General features: G+C 39.2%; 1 protein-coding gene across 1 annotated transcript; it reads left to right on the top strand.

The window, feature by feature from the left end:
- Positions 1-4,631: 4,631 nt before the first annotated feature.
- On the top strand, positions 4,632-24,675 carry PGRMC2 (progesterone receptor membrane component 2). Its single transcript, XM_003823109.7, has 3 exons — positions 4,632-6,246; positions 21,400-21,555; positions 22,503-24,675. The coding sequence occupies exons 1-3, from the start codon at positions 5,757-5,759 to the stop codon at positions 22,598-22,600; spliced, it is 744 nt and encodes a 247-aa protein (XP_003823157.1). The 5' UTR covers positions 4,632-5,756; the 3' UTR covers positions 22,601-24,675.
- The last annotated feature ends 423 nt before the right edge of the window (positions 24,676-25,098 follow it).

Below are 25,098 nucleotides of genomic sequence, written 5' to 3'. Positions count from 1 at the left end.
ACCCAGCTAATTTTTGTATTATTAGTAGAGACAGGGGTTTCACCATGTTGGCCAGGCTGATCTGGAACTCCTGAGCTCAGATGATCCACCCACCTCAGCCTCCCAAAGTGCTGGGATTACAGGCGTGAGCCACCATGCCCAGCCTATAAACAACTTATTATTGTGGAAAAGAATAATAGAGTAAGCAATAAAATATATTTGGGCACAAAATACATTAAAATAAAATTATGTTAGGGAAGTAGAATGAAAATACAAATTCAAATAGGAAAAGGCATAATGTAAAATTTCTGTGAAAATAAATGATGGTGAGTATTCCTTTTCTATGGATTTAGATTTCATTTAGATTGCATTTTAGGTAACATAACCCTTTTTATTTTAAAATATTCACATTTATATTACGCAAAAAATTACATGTTTTGCCACTAAGGTCAAAATATTTTACATGTCAACTTAAAAACTATTTTAGGGGTGTGTCAGCAAAAGTATGAAGACCATTACCTTAACCCTGTGGGCTTATCCACTGAGATCAGGCTGGGATACAGTTACTTCCTTGGGTGAGAAGTCAGCAGTCAATTGTAGTAGTCGTGCTCCCATCTTCATGAGACCACTTCTCCAATACTGATTTCACCTCTTTTGTAGGATGTCCTGGGGCCACTAAACTGTAGAGTCTGTCCCAAAAATGCCCTGAATGGGTCAGAACAATTTATCGATTAAATCAGTTCCAATGCTATTCTGTATCCAAGGCTGTAATTCACAATATGTTCTATCACCATCTCAAACTATGTCCTGTCAGCTTGCCCAAAGTTATCAGAATTTCTAAAATGTGATCAAATACTTTAATAACTAAGAACCAACAAGATGTTCTCAATTTGATTTTAACCCTCTCCCAGTATTAATTTTCCAGAGAGAAATTAAAAGTTCAGAGATTAAATCACTCTGTCCTTCTAAATTATGGCCCAAAGTAATCAGTACCAACTTCATGTTAAAGTCCAAATCATTAATGGCCAACATTGAACTCTTTTACTCTGTGAATTAAAGTTCAAACAGGCTTTGTCACTCCCTGGAAGTGAACTTAGCTCCAAACCTGAAATTTCCCTTCCCCCGGGGAGCTGATGCTGTTTGGCTTACCCCAAGCCTCCCTTGGCAGGAGCAAGCTCCTTTGAAACTTGTGTGAGGTAGCAGAGGAGAAAGCACACTTTCCATGAGCAGGATGGCTCCCAAGAGAAAGTGGAGAGGAAGAAGGTGGGCTGCCCACGAGCCAAACTTAAACATCGGGAAACTCACTGGTGGCACTCAAACAGAGCATCAAATGATATGTTCGTGGCACTCCAACGTTTCAAGAAAAATGTGATACGGAAAAAAAAAAAAAAAAAAAAGTTTTTCCCTAAAATAGGGAAAAATTACAAGAAACAATCTCTCTTATTTAAGAATTATTTATTGAATATCATGGTGCAAACTTCTGAGCTAGGTTCACCGGGAAATGCATAAGTGAGTCAAAGCTGGATGCTGCCTAACAACCAACCACTAGTATTTCTAACTCAATTATTATATATGTCAGTGACTCATATTTTAGATTTTTGTTATAGCACCACCCTATTTCCAGTACCAATTTTTATATTAGTATGCAAAAGTTGATACCAAACAACTCCAAATAGCTAAGTGACTCAGGACAGCAGAGATGTATTTCTTATTCATATACCTAGGTATGTTATTTGGGAGCTGTTTTCCACTTTGTCCTGTCTCCGAGACCCTGGCTGATGGAAGCCCACTCAATTTGAAACATCGTTGGAGTAGTGATTAAAGATGGCCACATTTTCCTGTAACTCTGTGGTTGACAAAAATTTTTGTAATAAAGATGGCCACAAATTCTTTGTCACTCTCCCTCCACCCCTATCAAATGTTTATTTCCTCTCCCCTTAAAATTGAGCTGGCCCTGTAACTGCTTTTACCAATACAACATGTCATTTCCAGACCTAAGACTTACAAAACCTCGAAGTTTTTGCTTTTTTTGCATTTGAGAATCCTAAGCCACCATGCAAGAAAGAAGTCAGGCTACTCTGCTGAAGAAGCCATGCGAATCAGAGAGTCTTTGGAACGGCATGGGTAAATAGAAAAGCTCAGCTACTCTAGCAACCTAGTTGAGCCTCCAAAAACTCCAGCCCCAAACAATACCAGGCTGGAACCACATGAGAGACCCTGAGCAAGATTAGACAACTGCCCATGAGCCTAGTCAACCCACAAAACTGTTACAGATAATAAAATGGTGACTGTTTTAAACCATTAAGATTTAAGGTGCTTTGTCATGGGACAATAGATAATTAAAATATTTCATCACTGTTGGCAGGAAGAAACAGCGCAGGATAAATGTTCACAGGCTCCTAAAGCTTTTATTTGGAAATGACACAAGTCACTTCCAATCACATTTCATTGGCCATTCTTGAGGTAAAAGGAGTAGGGAAATCCAAATCTACGTGTGTGGAAAAAGAAATAGAAATATTTGGTGGCTAGTACTAATATCTTCCAGAGATTTACAAGTAAATCAGTAAATAGATGAAGTCTCAGGGGAAAAAAGCTAACAACAGGAGAAAAGAATGTACATGACGATTCTTGTAGATGTCCTCTAGGCAAAGCAGGGATGTAAGAGGAAAAGGAGGGTAGAAAGAAGTCAAAAATAAAAAAAATAAAAAAGCATCCGCAGGGAAAAAGTAGAAATCTTGGGATCTAAAGGACAGTTTCAATAACAGAATAGTCAAGAAGAGCATAAAATAAAAGGCCAAAATGGGTGGTACAGGTAAGGAACACACAGAAATTCAAAGAAGGTAGGTTAATGTGGGCTGATAGAGGCCTCAGGTGGAAGTAGAATTGAAAGAATGGATAGGCCATGGAATTTGTATGGTTAGAAATAAGAAGGGCATGCTCCGTGAGGAAACAGCATGAGTCAAGTCCTAGACCGTGCAATACACATAGCATATATGGGGCAAGGGACTAGGTATCGTAAGGGGAAACGTATCATTTAATAGAGGGTATCCAAGGGATTGTTTGCTGGGGAACGGGAAGGCAGGGAAGCCACTCAGGGACTTATGGAGGCCCTTGAGTGCTTTCTGAGTTGTCCTCTTCAAATTACAGAGCACCCCTGGAGATTGGTGTCTGAGCAAAGGAAATCAGAACACAGTTCTAGTCTCTTCGTGTAGGAATGAAATAGGAAAAGACTGACGGCAAGTCACCAATTGGAAAGTTATTGCAGTACTCAAAGCAAGAGTATCCTATTGGGACAAGAGCTTGTTACTTAGGGTGGAAAATAAGAACTTCCAACTAGTCCAGTTCAAGGGGCTTACAATGAGAATCAAAAAAGCTGGGGTTTTGGGAAGGCTTCAAGTGTGAAGAAGTCGAGACACTATTTTATCAAGGATATAAAGGAAAACTTTTTTACTTCACGTGGCAGCCAATGTTGGTTAGCTACCCAACATTCCCCACCCCACTTCCTTGACAGTAGAACTTTAATACTGTCCAATTCCTCTCTTCCCTCCAAACCAACTGGATAAGAAACCTACACACACTAATTCAGCCCCAAGGTAAATCCTGAGGGTCTAAGCTACTGGTTCTCAACCAGTACCACACCTCTGGGGGGTGGGAGGGAAAAACGGTTGATTTACGGTGTCACAATGCCTGAGGTGTGGTACTGACATAGTTGGAAGGAACCAGAGATGGTAAATGTCCAGCAATGCTCAACACAGTCCTGAATAAGAACTAAAAAAGCCAGATAAACACTAGGCAATCATGGATGTCCCATGCTCCTTGTCTGTTACTGCTTTAGGGACAGCTAATAGCCCAGTTCTGGTCAATAAGATATAAAGAGTGGCCTGCTTCTGGGGTGCTTTCTTCCTTCCTATCAATGTTGTCTCAACTGTATACGGCTCTTGGGACTGCTACAGCTATCTTCTCCTCAAAACCAGTTTCTTCTTTATCTTCCTATTTCCATCACTGGCACCTCCCATTTTCTGTTACCAAGTCCTAAAGCAATTTTAACTTCTCCTAACCCTTAAGGTGACTATTCCTTTAGGTTTGCCTGGGATAAAACTGATATAACTCCTGGTCTCTGGCTATAATTATTAATGCCCTACTTTACTTCCAAAAGTGTTCCATATTGAAGGATAGAGTATATGGTCATTTACTACCAATTGTGTCGCTCTCCCTCAGGTACCTCTAATGCAGGGCTCAGCAATATGGCTTATAAGTTGTTTTTGCACCTCTCCAGAACTAAAAAGAAAAAAAAACTTACATATTTCAACGATTTTCTTAAAAATCAAAAGAATATTTCATACCTGAAATTATATTAAAAATTCAATGTCCATAGTTTTACTGAAGACAGCTACACTCATTCAAGTATTGTCTATGGCTGCTTTCTCGTTACAAGGTAGAGCTGAGTAGTTAAGGCAGAGACTTAAAATATGATCGGGCCCTTTACAAAAAATGTTTGCCAACCCCTGCTCTAATGTCTCCCCTAGCTCTGAGTCTCCTCACCTCACGCACAAATACCCTAGCCTACTAACTGCTTTCCCACTCTTTCCCCAGCCTCTAATCCTTCAGACACCTGGTTGCTATACAACCTCTCTACAAGAGTGTCGACCCTGTCACTTGGCCCGTCAATATCCTCAGTGACTCCTCCAAAACCGACAGTGAAAGGTTCAAACCTATTCTATGAGACTCAAGACAACAGACAACAAAGGGCAAGAGAGAACACGTCAAACGAGTTCGTCAAACGAGTTGAGTGCGTGAGACTTCAGAGGTCACTTTTTCACACCAGAATTTCAAGGTGTGAGAGGCTAAAAGACGTCCAAGTACATGAAACAGAACCTGCAAATAAGAGTGAATGACGAATAGAAAGACCACCTCAACCTGTCCACTTCCCTACGGCCGCAGAAGTTATGATTCAAGGAATAATGAGACTCTAAATCCTTTAAAATTCTACAAGAGCAGCCTTTGCCAAACCCAGCGGGGAGTGGCTGCTCGGTGCCAGCGCGAGGAGCACGTAGACTGCCGATGCCAGAGAAGCCCGGTGCGGGTTCCGTGCTTTCTCTCCGTTCCAGGAAGACCCCAGCTCGTCGCCAAATCTTCTTGCCGCTTCCCGGTCTGCGCGCCTACGCTGCCGGTTTCCCGACAAAAGCGACGGCGCCCTGGGGAAAAGCAGACGCCCCTCATCGGTTTGCGCCTTGCAGCTCAACTATGCCCCAGCCTCCCACAAGCCGCCTGCCCGCGTCCTCCGCCAGGCGTCCAGCCGGGACCTGCCCCCGCGGCAGCCAAGGCGCACGTGAAGCTCCCGGGCGGGGGGAGCGCAAGGAGGCGGGAGTTTGCGGATGCGAACCGAGGCCTAGGAAGGGAAGCGATTCCAGGGCGCACGCGCAGAGCCTGGAGACTGGGCGGGGCGTGCCTCCCGCAGGGGTTACGGACGAAAGGCGAGCGCGTGGCGTTCAGGAGCCCGCGCACGCGCTGTGGCCTCGCCCCGCCCATGAGCGTCCGCGCGGCCGTCGTAGCATCTTTTCTTCAGACCCGCCCGGCTCGTCTACTTAACCTAGCGGAGGCTTGGAGTGAGAGCAGGGAAGTGTGGGGCGAGGTGGGCGGGGCGTTGCACGCGTGCGCGGCCAGCGAAAGAAGGGAGGGGGCGGGAGATCCGAGACAACGTTACCCCGTCAACACCCAATCAGGAGCCGGCCTGACCCCGCCCCCTCTTCTCACATTATTGGCTGGGAGGCCCCCAGATGGGCGGGGCCGCCCGTGGGGTTGGGGAGGGCAGGGGGCGGGGAGGAGGAGGAAGGCGCTGGCGGGCAGTGATGGCGGCTGGTGATGGGGACGTGAAGCTAGGCACCCTGGGGAGTGGCAGCGAGAGCAGCAACGACGGCGGCAGCGAGAGTCCAGGCGGCGCGGGAGCGGCAGCGGAAGGGGGAGGCTGGGCGGCGGCGGCGTTGGCGCTTCTGACGGGGGGCGGGGAAATGCTGCTGAACGTGGCGCTGGTGGCTCTGGTGCTGCTGGGGGCCTACCGGCTGTGGGTGCGCTGGGGGCGGCGGGGTCTGGGGGCCGGGGCCGGGGCGGGCGAGGAGAGCCCCGCCGCCTCTCTGCCTCGCATGAAGAAGCGGGACTTCAGCTTGGAGCAGCTGCGCCAGTACGACGGCTCCCGCAACCCGCGCATCCTGCTCGCAGTCAATGGGAAAGTCTTCGACGTGACCAAAGGCAGCAAGTTCTACGGCCCGGGTGAGGAGTTGGAAGGGGAGGGGAAGGACCCCCTGCAGCTGAAGCACGACCCCCTTCGGACGGGGAGGCCTCTGGGCACCGGGTTAGTTTGCCCAGCCTTCTCGTCGCCGGGACCCCCGCGCCTCGGCCGCCGCACCTGGGACGGCCCGTCCCGCCCCTACACACACACCGTCCCCCCGCAGCTACGGGCACCTCCAGTTCTTCCCCCGAAACCAGGGTCCCCGGTGGCGCCCCAGAGACCAGCTCTCAGCATTCATCTTTCTTCCATCCCATTTCTCCTCGCAGCCTTTTTTTTGTTTGTTTCTTTGGCTGGATTTTTCAAAATCGTTTTAGTTGTCACAGGTCAACGCTGGCCCTTAACCTTTTTTGAGTCTCCTGATTCCTGGGATGGATGGGGCACCAGGGAAGGGAGATTTCTGAAGTTGGGACCTAAACTAAAGTTTTGGGCTCTGTAATTCACAGTTTTCTTTTCCTTGCCCCTTTTTTTTTTTTTTGGCCACTGATCTCCTTTTTTCCCTCGCTGTATTACTCCGTAAGGCCACGTTTAGGGGCATGTAAAGTCCCAACCCTCCAGTCTCTGAAGTCCAGACATATAAGCAACACCTCGGACTCTCTTTAAACCAGTTTTAGTTCGGAGTTGCTTTCCATGATTAACAAGGTATGTGGGATGAGAACAGACCAGAATGCAGAGCTTATTAAAGACTGGTAAGGATATTCACCCTGAGTTTTGGGGGTGGAGCTCCTATACCCAGCAGGCGTGTCTCTGGTTTCTTTTTTCTTTTTTTTTTTCTCTTTTCAAGTACACGTTGATAATGACTTGTGTTTTCACTTAGCAGAACTAAGGAGAAAAAACTTAGAAGAGTTGTAGATTTATACCCCCATGTGCCAGTTGTGCAAGTTAAAGATTTTTAGAACTTTGTTTTCAGAGAACTTTGTTTTCAGGGAACTTTGTGTAGGGTAGTTGATTTAGACGCCCTTTTTTTACAGTGTGGTTGTAGCATACATTTTGGATTATGTTAATAAACCCCAGACTCATGGAACCTGTTGGTATATCATACAGTTGAGCAACATTGTGCATCCTGGTTGTGCACTGATTAATACTAAGCTTTAAAAAAAAGTGGTAACTACAATAAGAATAAATAATTAAATTAGAGACCTAAAGTGACCTGTTATTGGAGAGAGTACATCCAAGCCTTAAAGTCATAGGGTTGGCAGTCTGGAAATAAGCTGGTTTTCTCCTTAATTTAATCTGTAAGTGTATAAGATTTATTGACACTTAAAAATATATACTTCTGATTTCAGTGCTTGATAGCTGGAAGATATTTTAGAAGTGCTTTGGTTTGTAGTTTGTTCATTGGAATAGGGATAAGAAATAGGAGATTTTTGGTGTTGAATTATGTAGTTTATTTCTTAGTTGTTTGTACTTCTGTGTATATATACACATTTAATCCAACCAAGTAAATACATAGCTTACAAAGTTTTTGCTTCTGGTTACATAAATGTGAACACAAGATGTCTGCCTACTTATATCAACTGAAATGGTTAATACATTTTTGTTTACTTAAGCACACGTGGGACAAGAGAACAAGGCCAAAGTACAGTATTTAAACAGGCCAAGCGAAGTAAATTTTTTTTAAATCAAGGATTTAGACAGCATTTTATACCTAGTTCAAGCTTTTCACCCATTGGTATTAAAATGTGTTAAGTGATTAGAAATCCTGTACAGGTTTAAATTTTTAATATAGACCTTACCCAGCTAAAAGATCAGCTTTTGTACCCTGTCTGAACTGCCACTGAAGAAAACAAAGTATTAGTACAAAGAATCGTATTAGTCCTCACACATTATGCCTTGGCAGTATCTGAAAATAGCTAAGAGAGACAGTCATAGAAACAGTTTGGCAGCCTCCAGTGGCAAATGTTTGTTCTGTGATAGAAATTAAAAATTAAAGCCAGGCGTGGTGGTTCATGCCTGTAATCTCAGTGCTTTGGGAGGCCGAGGCGGGTGGATCACCAGAGGTCAGGAGTTCGAAACCAGCCTGGCCAATATAACAAAACCTCGTCTCTACTAAAAATACAAGAAAATTAGCTAGACGTGGTGGCGGGTGCCTGTAATCCCAGCTACTCGGGAGGCGGAGGCCGGGAGAGTTGCTGGAACCCGGGAGGTGGGGGTTGCAGTGAGCCGAGATTGCGCCATTGCACTGCAGCCTGGGCGACAGAGAGAGACTCGGTATAAAAAAAAATTAAAAATTAAGAGTCATAGGTGGTAGATTGCTTTTTTATGGTATGTGCACTGAGGGAGGCTCTTGAGATTACAATGGAGAAGTCAGTTTTAGATTAGTTTCTGCCAGTTCCTAGGTTCTGTTGAACAGCCTAAGCGTGATATACAGTTAGTATTCTACAGTTGATCAACAACCTAACAGATATTTGAATATTTTATTATTGAAAGGAACCTTAAAGAAAGCCAGATCATTTTATGGGCTTAGAATATGTTGATATTGCATATTAATAGAAAATGTAATAAGTAGTACTTTTCAAAAAATCTTAAAGCCAAATTTCTGGCTATAAAACAGATACAAGTTCAGTTTTGCTTTTAATTTTTATTTTCATCCTCATAAATTAAGCAGTTTTGTAGCAGAATAATTCAGAAGCAGTAATTGTTAGTTTCTATGCCTAGCCAATATCTACCCTAATTTCACAATAATGGTTTTAGGATTAAATTTTGTGAGATTTTTCCATAATGCTAAACGTGTTTATTTTTAGTCATACATTTTTAAAGTTCAGGCTCTTAATTAAATATTGACAGTGTAATTTGGTGGAGTATACACATTTTGGCAAACAGTTGGCATTAACTGTATTTGCCAATATTAAATTTAGTAACAGATCAGGCACTTGGCCAGCAGGTGAGGAAAGTTTGGTCATGTAAAAAACTGAATACAGGAGGAGAAAGAAAACCAGATTCGTTAAGCACCCACAATATCAGATCCATTAATTTTTTTATCTCCATAATTCCTCAGTGAAGTTGGTAAGTATTCCTGCTCTACAGGTGGGGAGTCTGAGGTTTAGGTATTTTGGGTAAATTGGCTTGGATTACATGTATGTCTAATAAATCCAGATGGATATTACCACACAGCTTATCTATACTATTTCTAGTAAACTGCATCCTGTGATAAACTTGTAGAGAATCTTACTGTTGTTTTTCTTTATACTCTTCCCTGGTTCCCATAAATCCAAGGATTTAAAGCCTCAAAAAAAACATGCCTTTCGGCCAGGCACGGTGGCTCACGCGTGTAATCCCAGCACTTTGGGAGGCTGAGGCAAGCGGATCACTTGAGGTCAGGAGTTTGAGACCAGACTGGCCAACATGGTGAAACCCCATCTCTACTAAAAATAAAAATAAAAATAAAAAAATAAAGGCCAGGCACGGTGGCTCATGCCTTAATCCCAGCACTTTGAGAGGCCAAGGCGGGCAGATCCCTGAGGTCAGGAGTTCGGGACCAGCCTGGCCAACATGGCCAAACCCTGTTTCTACAAAAATACAAAAAAAAAATTAGCCGAGCATGATGGTGGGTACCTGTAATCCCAGCTACTGGGGAGGCTGAGGCAAGAGAATCACTTGAACCTAGGAGGTGGAGGTTGCAGTGAGCTGAGATCTCGCCATTGCACTCCAGCCTGGGTGACAGAACGAGACTCTGTCTCAAAAAAAAAAAAAATGCTTTTATGGCTTTATGTTATACTGCCCAAAATGGTGGCCCCAGGTGGCTAATTAAAAGTAAATTAATTAAAATTAGATATAATTAAAAATTGAGTTCCTTAGTAACACTAGCCACATATAAAGTGCTGAGCCCACCATGGCTACCATTTTGGACAGTGCACTTTTGTATATTTTCATATTGTGAGACTGGCGTGCCACCTACTGCACTAACAAGGCACCTCTTAGAGTATTTCTGTCTTCCCAGAGAGTTGTTGAAAACAACATTGATTCTAAAGGTCAGAGGAGGAGAAGGAGGAAACTCCATTTATTGAGCTTAGTATCGCTAATTTTCAAACAGCCCTATGAGATTGCCCAAAGCCACATATCTAGTAGGTGGCAACACTAAAAATTAAATCCAGATTTTCATAGCTTCAATCCTTCCCATTGTATTACAACATAGTCTATTCAGTTTCACATGTTTACAGAATCATAAGTTTTGAAGACTCAAACAGCTAGTATAATTTTTAGCAATTTTATTTAATATTACTGCAATGGAACTTTACCAAAACAGTGCTTTTATTTTTTTGGAATGGCAAAAAATTATACACTTGACTTTTTGATAGTTTATTTTGCGTTGTTGAACCTTGCAATACTGCTGCTCCCTTATTCCAGGTGGAGTATTCTTTGACATATACCAAAGCTATATTTTTTCCAACTTACCTTTTAAATTCCACTGAAAGAAAAAAGTCACGTAAGAAGAACCCCATGAGATGCCTAATATTTAGGAGGTTGGGGAAAAGAACACATGTACCTTGAAGTGTTTTTCCTCCATTTTAAACTTTATCTTCAATTTGTTCACTTTTATTTAACACTTTAGTTTGCAGAATTGGAAACTCTATGTTTGCAGAGTTGCATCATAAAAACTGGACCCAATCTTACCTATTTCTTCATGGATGTCCTAAAGTTGCCACTACCCACCTCTCATCCCAGCTTCTTGCTTTGAAGCCAACTGGCTTTGTTGTTTGGGCTAATGCCCATATGCATCTATTACCTACCAGTAAGATAAAAGGATTAGCTAGGTTTTCTGATGATTTTTTATATTCTGCTCAAATTTCTACTGGTTATTTCTATTATAACTACTTAGTTGGCTCTGAATTCAACATCATCCCGTTGTTTTTAATCTTTGAGGAAATCGTGTTTGTGTTAAATCCTAAAGCATATTATAAAAGGATAGCTTGAAACTAGAAGCTGTTATTCAGGGTGGAAGAAAGGAGTAGATTTAATAACATCTGGAATTAGCCATTCAAGTTCTTTTAATTGTTTTTTCAACACTCTGACATAGACCACTCCTTTCCCTGTGCACCCAAGACAGACATGACTGTATAACTCCTGTATTCTTTTGGAGCCTATATCCAGTCTCAGGATCTTTAATAATAGGATTTCAGCTCCATTTTTAAATACTGAGGAAGACTTCCCTGGATTTCATTACAGTAAAAGCTTAAGAGATGAGAAATGGAGTTAACTGAGTCTTCAAAACAGATGTGTTCCTATCCTCATGGAGTTAATAGTCTATTAAGGAAGAGAGGCAGTAAACAAGGATTTCAGTATGTCATTATAATCTGTAATTAAATATGCTATAAAAGAAATTAATAGAATGGGAATAGAGGGTAACAAAGGACTTTATTTAGATTAAGTGGCTAAGCAGGGTTACCTTTTTTATGTTAGATTCTCAAGAAAAAGGGCTCGACATTTAAGCAAAAACCTAACAGAGCCAGCCATACAAAGATTGGGTATGAGAATGTTCTGAAGTGAGATTGTTACTATGCTTTCTATACCGAGCAAAGCCATCTAGCAGTAGATCTAGAACTGATCATATTAGAAACATCTTTAACACTGTTGATTTTCAGATTTTACTTCAGCCTTTATCTGATTAGTATTAACACAATATTTCATTTTCCATCCCTTTTAGTCAATCTGTGTTGTTTTATTTTTGTCACATTAATGACATATAGCTGGATTTTTTTCATTTAATATTAGCACTATGTCCTTTAATAGCTTAATTAGTGTATATGTTTTGTGATTACGGGTATATTTAGGTTTATTTCTATCATCTTATTTTGTGATTTCTCTTCACCTTACTTTTCTTTGCCTCTTCTCCCACTATTTTTCCTTCTCTGATTGATTTTTTTATTTCTTCCCTTTTCTCTCCTCTACTGATTTAGATGTATTCTATTTCTATCCTTTTAGTGATTTCCTTAAGTTTTTGCTATAGATGACTATCCTATGCTTCTGAACAATATAAGAATTTTAGCCAAACATCATTTTAGTGTCAATTCAAAAAAGCTGCCTCTTTAAGATACTTTACTGACATTTGACAGATTATTTCTTAATAAATAAGCAAAACTGCCATGACTACAAATATGGATAGTATCCCCTGCGTTGTACATAGTCATATGTTGAGGCCCTGGTTAGAAAGCTTTAACTCTGATTCCTCCCCCATCCTGTTTTCCACAGTATCACTATTAGACTTTAGTTTCACTTTATTTTTTCAAACTCCACCCCAAAATTGATGAAATTAGTATCTTTTTAATATAGTCCTTGTTTAAATTTACTAACATGGTTATCATTTTTTTAATTCACTGTTGTTTCTTGCATCTCATTTCTTTGGGGTTCACTTTTTATTTTAGTGAGGTGTGTCCTATAGTTTTTCACTGGCAGGAAAAAATTTTTTATTTTTCCTCACTCAGGAATAATAGTTTGGGTTTAGAATATAAAATTGTAGATTGGGCCAGGCGCAGTGGCTCATGCCTATAATCCTACCATTTTTGGGAGACCAAGGTGGGAGGACTGCTTGAGCCCAGCAGTTCAAGACTAGCCTGGGCAATATGGCGAGACTCTGTCTCTTACAAAAATATAAAAAATTAGCTAGGCATAGTGACATGCACCTGTGGCCCCAGCTACTCAAGAGTCTGAGGTATTAAGATCGCTTGAGCCCAGAAGATCAGTGAGCCTTGATGACACCACTGCACTCAACCTGGGTGACAGAGCAAGACCCTGTCTCAAAAAAAAATGTAAATTGACCTTATTATACCTCAGCTCTTCAGTAGTGTTATGCCACTGTCTTCCACTTGTTGGTGAGGAGTCGGCTTGTAGTTTCTCTTTACTTTTATTAATCTTTTTCTTCCTTTTGGTTGTAGTTGAGATCTTTTTGTCTTTGGGGTTTTGCTATTTTACTAGGATTTGTCCAGGTATGGATTTGATTTTATTTACCATGTACCAAACTCTACTCAAGTCTGTGGATATATTGTCCTTTTTTTTTTTTTTTTTCCCCCAGAAAATTTGCTGTTACTTATTGCCTCCTCCATTATCTCTGTTCCTTCCTCTGGAACTGTTAATAGATAATACATTAGGTTTTCATTCTATTCTTAATGTCTCTTAATCTTTCCTTATGTACCATTTCTTAATAATTTTAAGCAAATTTACTTTAGTTCTTTAATCTACTTCTGTATCTGTTAAATGTGCCCACTCCATGATGGTTTGTTTCTTCATGTAGTTTATATTTTTTATTGTGAACTTATTAACTTCAGTAGTTACTTTTTTTAATTTTGGAGTATTTCCTGTAAAATTCCATGAGCCCTAAGTTGTGAAAGAGGTCCTGTAAAGTGCTTTGGGTATGTTGCAAAATAGGGCCTTTTTAAATTAAGTAATACATGCTCAAAATAGAAAATTCAAAAGGATATACAGTGAAAAATAAGTCTACTTCCCACAACTAGTCCCAGCCACCATGTTCCCTTCCATAGCAGCAAAGCACCAGTCTACGTATTGTTCTAGAGCTATTTTGGGTGCAAGTACAAGCATGTGGATATCTTCCTTTCCCCCCACACTAATTATAGTATACTATGCATACCCTTCACAATATTTTAATATCACAAGAGCCTTTGACATCAGTATAGAGAGCCATCTTATTCTTTTGAATACATGCATAATATTCTATTTTATGAATAAGTCATAATTTAACAGTCCACTGTTAACATTTGTTTTCAGTCTCCTGTTATTGCATGATGCTGCAATAAATATGTACATGTCATTTTACACATGTGTGTAAAATTATGATTATAAAGTAAATTCCTGGAAATAAAATTACCAAGGCTTGGGGTATGGATATTTTTAATTTGGATTCTTGTTTCTAAACTGCCCTTCAGAGAGGTTGGACCAATTTACACTTGATGAAAATGCCTGTTTCTCACTTCTTGCCAAAAACGTGGTATTAAGCTTCTTGGTCTTTGTCAATCTGAGAGGTTAAAATGGTATCTCAATATTTGTTTAAATTTACATTTCTCATTTACTTAATGAGGTTGGACTTCTTTTTAAAAAGTTGAGTCATTTATGATGCCTTTTCTACAAATTGTTTATTCATATATCCTTTGCCACAGTTTTTCTTTTCTTTTTTTTTTTTTTTTTTTTTTTTGAGACAGAGTTTCACTCTTGTTGCCCAGGCTGGAGTGCAATGATGCAATCTCGGCTCACTGCAACCTCTGCCTGCTGGGTTCAAGCGATTCTCCTGCCTCAGCCTCCCGAGTAGCTGGGATTGCAGGCATGCGCCACGACACCCAGCTAATTTTGTATTTTTAGTAGAGACGGGGTTTCTCCATGTTGGTCAGTCTGGTCTCGAACTCCTGACCTCAGGCAATCCGCCCACCTCAGCCTCCCAAAGTGCTGAGATTACAGGCATGAGCCACTGCGCCCAGCCTTGCTGCAGTTTTTCAATCATCATATTGATCTGACAGATTTTAGGTGTTCTTTATAAAGTAAATCAGCCTTTGCTGCAAATATTTTTTCTAGTTTGTCCTTTTACTTATTTATGGTGTTTTTTTGAACCACACAAAGTTTTGGTTTTATGTATTCAAATTTATCTTTTCTTTTATGGCTGCTAAGTTATGTATTATATTTAAAGACTTTATGCACTTAAAATTGTTTTTTAAAATCTGTAGTTTTTTTTAGTACTTCTGTGGTCTCAGTTTTTTAGTTCCATTTGAAATTGATTTTGCTTTAAGATGTGAAATTAGAGTCCAAATTTGGTGGGGTGGTGGGTGTTTGTTTTTGAGAAGGAATCTTGCTCTGTCACCCAGGCTAGAGTGCAGTGGCGCCATCTCGGCTCACTGCAACCTGCATATCCCGGGTTCAAGCGATTCTCCTGCCTCAGCCTCTTGAGTAACCGGGATTACAGGCGCCCACCACCGTGCCCGGCTAATTTTTGTATTTTTAGTATAAGAGACAGGGTTTCACCATCTTGGCCAGGTTGGTCTCAAACTCCTGACCTCATGATCTACCCGCCTTGGCCTCCCAAGGGGTTGTGTTTTTTAACAGAAGGTTATCTAGTTGTCCCAACATGTTTCCCCAACAGGGGAATAATCCCTTTTTCCTAATACTTGAAGTATTATCTTTAGTGTTCATTAATTCTTATAGATATTTGAGTTCATACTATTTTTTCGCCTTGGAATTTTCATTCTGCATGGGTTGCATAAACTCAGGCCCCACTCCCATAAGTGGCACGGGCCTGGGCTTTTAATTTTTCTGTCTTTTCTTTACCCCAGCCTACCCATGGACCCTGGAGTTAAGGTCATATGCTCAGTTCACAATGTTGCTGAGCGCTTTTGACTGTAGCTCAAATTTCAGAAGCAAGATTGCACTTTCAGTCACTTATAGAATCATACTATTCAAGAGATTATTTAGTTTGGTCTCAACTTTAGACAGGTAAAATAATTTTCCTAATTTATATTTGAGGGATCTAAGGACTATGGAAATCGAGACTTGCTGATTGTGAGTGGATCCTCTAGAACCCAAGTATCTGTCTTCTTGAGAGGTATTATTTCAGTTTTACCATACTGCATTCTCTCTAAAAGTCTTGGGACTTACTGGACCTAAGCATAAAAAAAATTTATTAGTTCAGTTAATCACTTTTACATATTGCCTCATTTGTTGATAGGCTCATTATAATCTTATTTGAAATAAATTACCCAATACTAAGTGTTATTAGTTACTCAATTTATAATCACAAAAGATTATTGTCAAAACAGGCCTGAAAACTGCACTGTTGATAAACTTTAATTAATTAAAGTTCATCTCTGAGAGATATGGTTTTTAAACTGTGAGAATAATTAAAATATCCCTTTAGAAACACTAAGGTAGCTATATAATCATCCTAATAATCACAAAATTATCTGTTACTACATATTTACTTCCTCCTGGAATTTTCTGTTTATTAAATTAATATTTAAAACATTTTACAATGAGCATATGTTGTTGCCGTTTCAAGAATATGTCACCTCATTCTAACTGATTGTATTAAAGTAAGCAGTTTTAGGATACGGTAACAAATAGGTTTATTGAACTTTAGAATATCTTGACCACAAGTTGGATTGACACTAAAAACTAAATGAAATCTGAATTCTGACTAGTATAGTACTTCATGTTGGGTTTGTTTTTTTTGTTTGTTTGTTTGTTTGTTTTGAGATGGAGTCTCGCTCTGTCGCCCAGGCTGGAGTGCAGTGGTGAGATCTCAGCTCACTGCAAGCTCTGCCTCTCAGGTTCACGCCATTCTCCTGCCTCAGCCTCCCAAGTAGCTGGGACTACAGGCGCCCGCTACCATGCCCGGCTAATTTTTTGTATTTTTTAGTAGAGACTGGGTTTCACCACGTTGGCCAGGATGGTCACGATCTCCTGACCTCGTGATCCGCCTGCCTCTTGTTGGTATATTTAACAATAGCTTTGAAATAAAATTTATCTTTAAAATGATGTCCTTGAATATTTGTTATGTAAGTACATTTCAGAGTATTTGCTTTGACTGAATAATGCTGTTCATTTTTTGTAGCACGAATTTGCTTAAAATTGGGAGGCTGTTTTTGGATCAGCATTATATTTTAATATTTGATAAAGCAACAGAATTTAATTCTTCTAGTTACTACTGAACTGTTAGTGTCTAAATGAGCCTTAATAATAAAAAATAACCAGATCATGTAAACTAGCCTTTTTAAAAATAAATTAGGCTGGGCACAGTGGCTCATGCCTGTAATCCCAGCACTGTGGGAGGTTGAGGCAGGCGGATCACCTGAGGTCAGGAGTTCAAGACCAGCCTGGCCACCATATATGGTGAAACTCCCTCTCTACCAAAAATACAAAAATTAGCTGGGCGTGGTGCCACACCCAATAATCCCAGCTACTTGGGAGGCTGAGTGAGGCAGGAGAATCACTTAAACCTAGGAGGCAGAGGTTGCAGTGAGTTGAGATCACACCACAGAGTGTGACTCTGTCTCAAAAAAAATGCTAATACAAATAAATAAATTATACCATGCAACAGACTTAAACCATTTCAAATTTGCTTTATTTGGGTAGCTCCCTATTGTTTTAGTATTATGAATAGCCAAGTATACTTACCAAATATTAGAATTGGTAAATATTTAGGTTTTTTATGTAAGGGGATAACGGAATGGGAAGGTATTGCTGACTTTTCAGATAAGCTCCTGGTTGTATTATGAATGCAGGGAAATCTCCTTTTATTAGACATCAAATCCTTCCTCAGAATAACCCATCCAGTTCCAACTTTAGTTCCTAATGTTATATTCTTTAATGGCCTTACCGAAGGCTGGGCATGGTGGCTTAGGCCTATAATTCTAACACTTTGGGAGGCAAAGGCAGGAGGATTGCTTGAGGCCAGGAGTTCAAGATCAGCTGGGCAACATAGGGAGACCTTGTCTCTACAAAAAATAAAAGAAATTATGCAGGCCTGGTGGGCCATGCTTCTAGTCCCAGCTATTTGGGAGGTTAGGGCAGGAGGATTACTTGAGCCCAGGAAGTAGAGGCCACAGTGAAATATGATTGAGCCGCTGTACTCCAGCCTGGGTGACAGAGTAAGACCCTGTCTCAAAAAACAACAAAAAAAAATTTTTTAATGGTCTTACAGGAAAGAGCATAGAAAACTATTACTAAAAAGACCTTTGCAGAAGTTAAATGCTTCCTGAGGGAAATTCTAAACATATGGAGAAGACAGCTTAATATAGTTTAGGGAGTGGGGGAATATGTTAATCACTGAATTATTCTTTTCTATTCAAGAGTCAACAGAACATAATTTGTCTGGAATTTGGCTTGGATTATTAACTGTTGATTCAAGTTCACTCTTACCAAGTCAATCATTCCCTACCCCCAGTACCCCAGAAAGAGCATATTTTATGAAATTTTTTATTATTATTATTCATTCAGTGTTGAAGCTTTCTTAGGGAAGTTGGTAGAGAAATTAATAGAGAATGCACTTGTATATATTAATATACTCAAAGATGGAGGGCTTTCTGATTGCTGTTTCTATAATGATTTTATCTTGTCTCCTTTGTATCATTTAAATGTGTTTTATGGCTTATACTCTGAAGTGCCTGAAGTAGATTAATGTTTGCAGGCCATGGAGATAAATACTATAATAGAATGCTAAGAAAAGCTATTAAGTAGAGCTTTTTTGTTAATTCTCTTCCATTTTGATTTAATAAGTATTCTATAATTTTCATTCCCTTGAAATTTTGTAAGTAGTAAAATGCTCCAGTTTTCATGGTTGTTACTCCATCTTTGGGCTTGTGAGTCTTCTATGTGTTTTCTTGAGGTACACTGGAGGATTTAGGAAAGTGGAAATAGTACTCCCAGTTCTGTCAGTAATTTTAGGCAAATCACACTGAATGCCTCCGCTCCTGTTTTTTATCTGCCAAATGGGGAAGGCAGTCTGTCCCTTCCACTTTGGGAAACTCTGAGAGAGAAAAGTGAGGTTGCTGGAAAATTCTTTTAAAAATTGAACCTATAATTTTCCATTTGTAGATTGTTATGGCCTTTATTAGTTTTATTTTTCCTTTTGTATGTTTCACTTTTTGCTTTTTTAAGTTTATAAGCATTGGTCTAGTCAGCATTAAGGGTAAATATAATGTTTATAGATTTTTTTTATCATTGTTTCTTAGAAAATTTTATTTTTAAACACACTAGTTCTCTGTCTCTGTCTCTCTCCTTGTCCTCCTGAAAACACCCATTGCCACAAAGTATGTAGAATTTTGCACGCACATGTGCGTGTACACACGCAGACATAACTGGTTAATACTCTTTTTTTTTTTTTTTTTTTCTTTGGAGAAAGAGTCTTGCTTTGTCGGCCAGGCCGTAGTGCAGTGGCATGATCTCAACTCACTGCAACCTCCGTCTCCTGGATTCAAGCAATTCTCCTGCCTCAGACTCCTGAGTAGCTGGGATTACAGGCGTGCGCCACCACAGCCGGCTAATTTTTGTAGTTTTAGTAGAGACGAGGTTTCACCATGTTAGCCAGGCTGGTCTCAAACTGCTGACCTCAACACTGCTGCCACAGTGTTGGGATTACAGGCATGAGCCACCGCACCTGGCCTGGTTAATACCCTTTTGAATGTCAGTTGAGATGATAGAAAAAGTTTGAAGGTTACGAATATTGGCCAGTGGTAAATTGTGTTCCATATTCTTATATAGAAGACACATTTGAAAGTATAAAATGGTAGCCTATGTTAATAGACTGATTAAATAAATTACAGGTACACATCCATTCAGTGGGATAATATATAACCATTCAATGATAAATAATTGTTGATAGTCATGTGATACGATGTAGCAATATGGAAAATGCAATAAGAATAAGAAAAGCAGAATACAAATGTACTTTACTGGAACTGTTAGCTTTACTTTCATGTTACTGTATCAATACCTATTAATGCTACTCTTAAAATTATTGCTAATGCTACTTCTAGTTCCATGCAGTAAACTTTTCAGAGAATGAATTTCACATCTGGTTAACTTTTTTTTTTTTTTTTTTTTTTTTTGAGACGGAGTCTCGCTCTGTCGCCCAGGCTGAAGTGCAGTGGCGCGATCTCGGCTCACTGCAAGCTCCGCCTCCCGGGTTCACGCCATTCTCCTGCCTCAGCCTCCCGAGTAGCTGGGACTACAGGCGCCCGCTACCACGCCCGGCTAATTTTTTGTATTTTTAGTAGAGACGGGGTTTCACCGTGTTAGCCAGGATGGTCTCGATCTCCTGACCTCGTGATCCGCCCGCCTCGGCCTCCCAAAGTGCTGGGATTACAGGCGTGAGCCACCGCGCCCGGCCCTGGTTAACTTTATAGTACAGTGCTGTTAGCAACTCAAATTAATACTCATAAATGCTTAGATATCTATTTAAGTGAAACCTCGATTTCTACTCTCAGAAGGTACAGAGACTTTTTGACACATAACTTTCAGTTTCCTAAATACTTTTATATATGAATATAATCATTTCGCTCATTTAAAAATCAAGGAATTTCTAGTTTTTTCTGCTTGTTTACTTATCAGAACATACTTTGTTCTTTTATTTATAAGCTCTGTTTTTCACCACTCTGTTGTTGTTGTTCATAATAGTGTCTTTGTCTACCATAAGTGAATCTGTTTACAGAATCTTGAGTTTCTTTTTATTCGGAACTACAGCTAAGTCATTTGGAAGAAAATTATTACGTTCCTACTTTATGCCAGGCACAGTGCTAGGCATTGAGGATACAAATCCTCAATTGATGAACAAATTGCTGTTCTCAAGGACAAACCTTGGGAATGGTTTTTGTCAACACATCAGTCATGCCATTTCTCCTCAGAGAGAATGGTACCCAATTCCTTGGATAAAATGCTAATTATTGCTTAATGTGTCAGTCCAGAAGAATTATTCCTTATAGCTACTTCCTCTGTTTTCCAAAAGTCATGACAAGTAAGAGCTATTATTTTCCTTAATGACTTTTCCTAGTTTATATAGATCATTGTATATATATTATGGTAGTCAGATGATTTATTTTGAATATGGGTCTTTTTTTATTAAACCACTCAGCAAAGATTTATTAAATGCGTGTTGAGCACTGAACTAGTCACTGGGACCACAAAGATGATACAGTCTCTTTTCTCATAGAATTACAACCTTCATAAGGATAGCAGAAAGAAAAATGTTACAGATTTACACTTCAGCTGAGTCTTCACATAATACATGATGTTCTGTTGATTATTTTTATTTCTTTGATGCCACTATTAACAGCAACCAGTAAACATTATTTCCCCTCAAGCAGACTGGCTTCTAAACCTAACCACTTAAGTTTCTTCTTCTCCCTCATTACCTCACAGTCTTCATTTTGAATATTAAGTTTGGGGGTATCTGAAGTAATTGAAATTGAGGGTTTTAAGATCTAAGTGAAAAGCTTTACTTTGGTCAAAAGGCAGATTTCCAACAAATTTATTTTCTTATTCCATCTAGTATCTGTACATGTTTTGAAATTAAGGGTATATACAAATGTGAATTATGAGGGGTTTTTTTCTTTGTTGTGTTTTTTTGTTTGTTTGTTTTACTTTTTCCTTTGAGACATTCTAAAATATTGTTAGGTGATCTAAATAATTTCTTTTCTTTTTTCCAGCGGGTCCATATGGAATATTTGCTGGTAGGGATGCCTCCAGAGGACTGGCCACATTTTGCCTAGATAAAGATGCACTTAGAGATGAATATGATGATCTCTCAGATTTGAATGCAGTACAAATGGAGAGTGTTCGAGAATGGGAAATGCAGTTTAAAGGTATTTTTATTTTGTTGGATTCTTTGGAAAATTAAATATTTATTCAAAGAAAATATATACTATTTTACATGCTTTAAGAGCCTAAGGATGTCATCCGTTTTCATTGCCATCATTATTTGATAATATTTTTAAAGATAGCTAAAGCTGGGTGGAGTGGCACATGCCTGTGGTCCTAGCTGCTGATGGGAATCCCTTGAGCTCAGGAGTTCAAGGACTAACCTGGGCAACATAGTGAGACTTGTCCAAAAAAAGAAATTGCAAAAAATAGCTAAATAAAAATATGATTGTTACATGTGATAATTATTTTGAAAATCAATATTTAAAAAAAGACTTGTTACAAATTCTAAGCCTCATAAAAATTGTGATACTTAACAGTCAGCTTCTTCATTAAGGTTTAGTTTTTTAAAAATACAGGCTTATATTTAAAACTGAGTTGATTACTGATTTCAATACTATAATTTATTCCAAAATGATTTTACAGATCTTAACACTCAAAATGTAGATAAAAAATATCTTTCCCCTTTCTTATGCCCTCATAACATCAGTTTTTACCACTTGTGTGATGCTGTCCCAGCTGTTTATCTGACCCCTGGGTCCCTTGGAACAGCTGTTCTGGTTTAGCTGGGTACTGAGATGGGTCCTGGACTTACTCGTTTTTAAAAAAGATCTCCAAGTGATTCTGATGCAGTATCCAACTAAGAATCACTGGTACAGAACACCCTCTTGCAAAGAATTCCCAAGCCTTATAAGTTCCCTAATCCTGTTTTCTTTTGTTCAAGCTTTACATGTGTATAAAGACCAGCCATGGTGAAGCAATTTTAGAATATTTAGATAATATTCTAATCATATTTTATATGATTCTAAAACAGACAAATGCCTTTTCTCCATATAATGGAATAGTGAAACAAATTTGATCACCACTGATTTTCTTTTGATGTATCTTTCAGAAAAATATGATTATGTAGGCAGACTCCTAAAACCAGGAGAAGAACCATCAGAATATACAGATGAAGAAGATACCAAGGATCACAATAAACAGGATTGAACTTTGTAAACAACCAAAGTCAGGGGCCTTCAGAACTGCAATTCTTACTCCCTTTCACAGAATGTCCGGAGTCTTTGGGTTTGATTCACCTGCTGCGAAAAACATTCAACAAATTGTGTACAAGATAAATTAATCTCACTATGAAGATTTGAATAACTAGACATTATTTATGCTGCCAAACTCATTTGTTGCAGTTGTTTGTAATGTCTAGTGGGGCTTCATCATCCTGAAAAGAAGGAGACAGGGATTTTTTTAAAGAGCAAGAAAGTCACAATATTACTTCTTTCCTTCCTTTTTTCCTTCTTTCCTTTCTTCTTTCTCTTTCTTTTTAAAATATATTGAAGACAACCAGATATGTATTTGCTACTCAAGTGTACAGATCTCCTCAAGAAACATCAAGGGACTCCTGTGTCACATACTGTGTTTTTATTTTACCATGGGTGAGGGAGGCGACCTGATCAGGGGAGGTGGGGGTACACATCAATTTGAGTTGTTCAGGCTACTGAAACATTAAAATGTGAATTCCCAAACTTTTCTTTTTGGCTTTGTCAGGGAAAAGAAAAATATCTTTATAAAGAAATCTTTGGAAATTAGGAGAAGGAATTTCAGGTGGGTTTAAGTCAGAGCTAGTTCCCCAACAGAAAGATCATTTGAAACCAGTTTTTATCCCTTCTCTTTCCTTCTCTTTCCCTAAATCAAATCAATATTAATTGTGCCTTATTTCACTTAACATAGACTTGAATTATTTTTAGGGAAAGCCCCTATAATGAATTCAGAAATCACTACAAGCAGCATTAAGACTGAAGTTGGAATATTCTGTTGACCATAAAACCTTGATATCATTCTGTGTATATAGAATGTAAAAGGAATATTACAGTGTTAACTGCCATATATGTAATATACACAAACTCAATTAGCATTGTAATGGCCAAATGCATTCCCCCGTGCTTTTCTGTTTTCAAAAAAATTGAAAAACAAATCAACTCTTATCCCCAACAGCTGCCTAATTTTAGGAGTCTGACCCTCCACATCTCACTGGTGTGGGTGCATGGGGCTGTGGAGTGGGTGTCAGTATGGATGTGTCTGAATGTGTGTGAGAGGCCTTGGAAGGGACTCTTTCTGCAGATACTGTAAATACAAGTACCATTTTAATAAAGCATGTACAATAAACCAAAATAAGCTTGAGTTGGACTTTATATACAGAACTGTAAGCCAGTGCATTATGATACAGTTGTAAGATTGTGCATTTGATTCAAGATAAGGAAAAATCTTGGAAATGAAAAGCAGGCACTGGTTAACCAAGTTGTACACATTGTACCACATTCAGCATAACTTTAGGAAGAAATTCCACTTTGTGGAACATTCTCCAGAAATCCAAGATTATTCAGGTAAGAATTGGTATATTAAATGTACATCTTTTTACTTTCTATTTTGATGCCAACTGATTATACTAGACGTAATAGCACTCCAGGTGGTTATTGAACACAAAACAGTAAAAGAATATTGCACTGATAGATACTAAATTATTATTTTATTAGGTTGGAAAAGCCCTTACTAAAAGCCCCTCATATATCAATTACTTTATTTCATTATGACTACTTAGGTTCCGGGCTGGGGACAAGTTCGCTTAAAAAGGCAATATTATTTAACAAGTCACCAGTTAAGACTTCTGCTTTGTAGATACATGCAGAAGCCATCAAACAAGGGGGAGCTTTTAACTGCAACAATAAGCTAAAGTATGTAAAATACTACATTCTATTCAGTCTTGGAGTGTTTTGTAGAAAGTTATCTTCAGCCAAATCTTTGCTGAAGACTGGTTGTGGAGTGTTGGTAAATGCTTTGTGTTTTTATGTAAAATATTTTCTAAACAAAAAATGTTAAAAGTACATGTCCTCTGTAGTAAACTGATATCTATATATATGAATCATTCAAGCCTAAAGTCTAGTAATAAACTGTACTTGTGAATAGAGAAACCCTAAATATTCATGCAGTAAAAATTATGCGGTCTGTTAAGAAAAATGAGTAATTTGTGTTTTGGACTTGAAATAAACAGTGTTCTGTAGATAATTCCTCAACTTCAGTTGAATGTTTCTCATTCTCAGGTAGTTTTTCAGGCAGTATTTGAATGAGGGGACCAGACAGTGCTGGTATTGTTCCTTTGTTCCTGTTCCCCGCACCCCCCTCCACACAGACACACACATACACAGACACACACATGCACACACACACACACACACTCCTGCTTAGCCCTATTTTCGAAACTTGCCTGATAATTAGAATTGCTTAAGGTACAGATTCTTAGCCTTCAATCCAGACGTACCACCCGCTAAGCCAGAATCTTTAAGAGAATGGGCCTCAGAATTTATTTGTAAGGAATACCTCAGGTAATTCTGATCAGGAACACTTAGGAAACACTGGTTTTTCAAGTTAATATTGACCATCGTTGTTAGGCACTTGAAATGGCCTTACTCAGGTAATTTTGGTCTGATTCCCTTCAT

Source organism: Pan paniscus, chromosome 3 (assembly GCF_029289425.2).
Source record: "Pan paniscus chromosome 3, NHGRI_mPanPan1-v2.0_pri, whole genome shotgun sequence".
In the NCBI taxonomy this organism is placed as follows: domain Eukaryota; kingdom Metazoa; phylum Chordata; class Mammalia; order Primates; family Hominidae; genus Pan; species Pan paniscus.
This window is presented reverse-complemented; position numbering and strand designations above follow the sequence as displayed.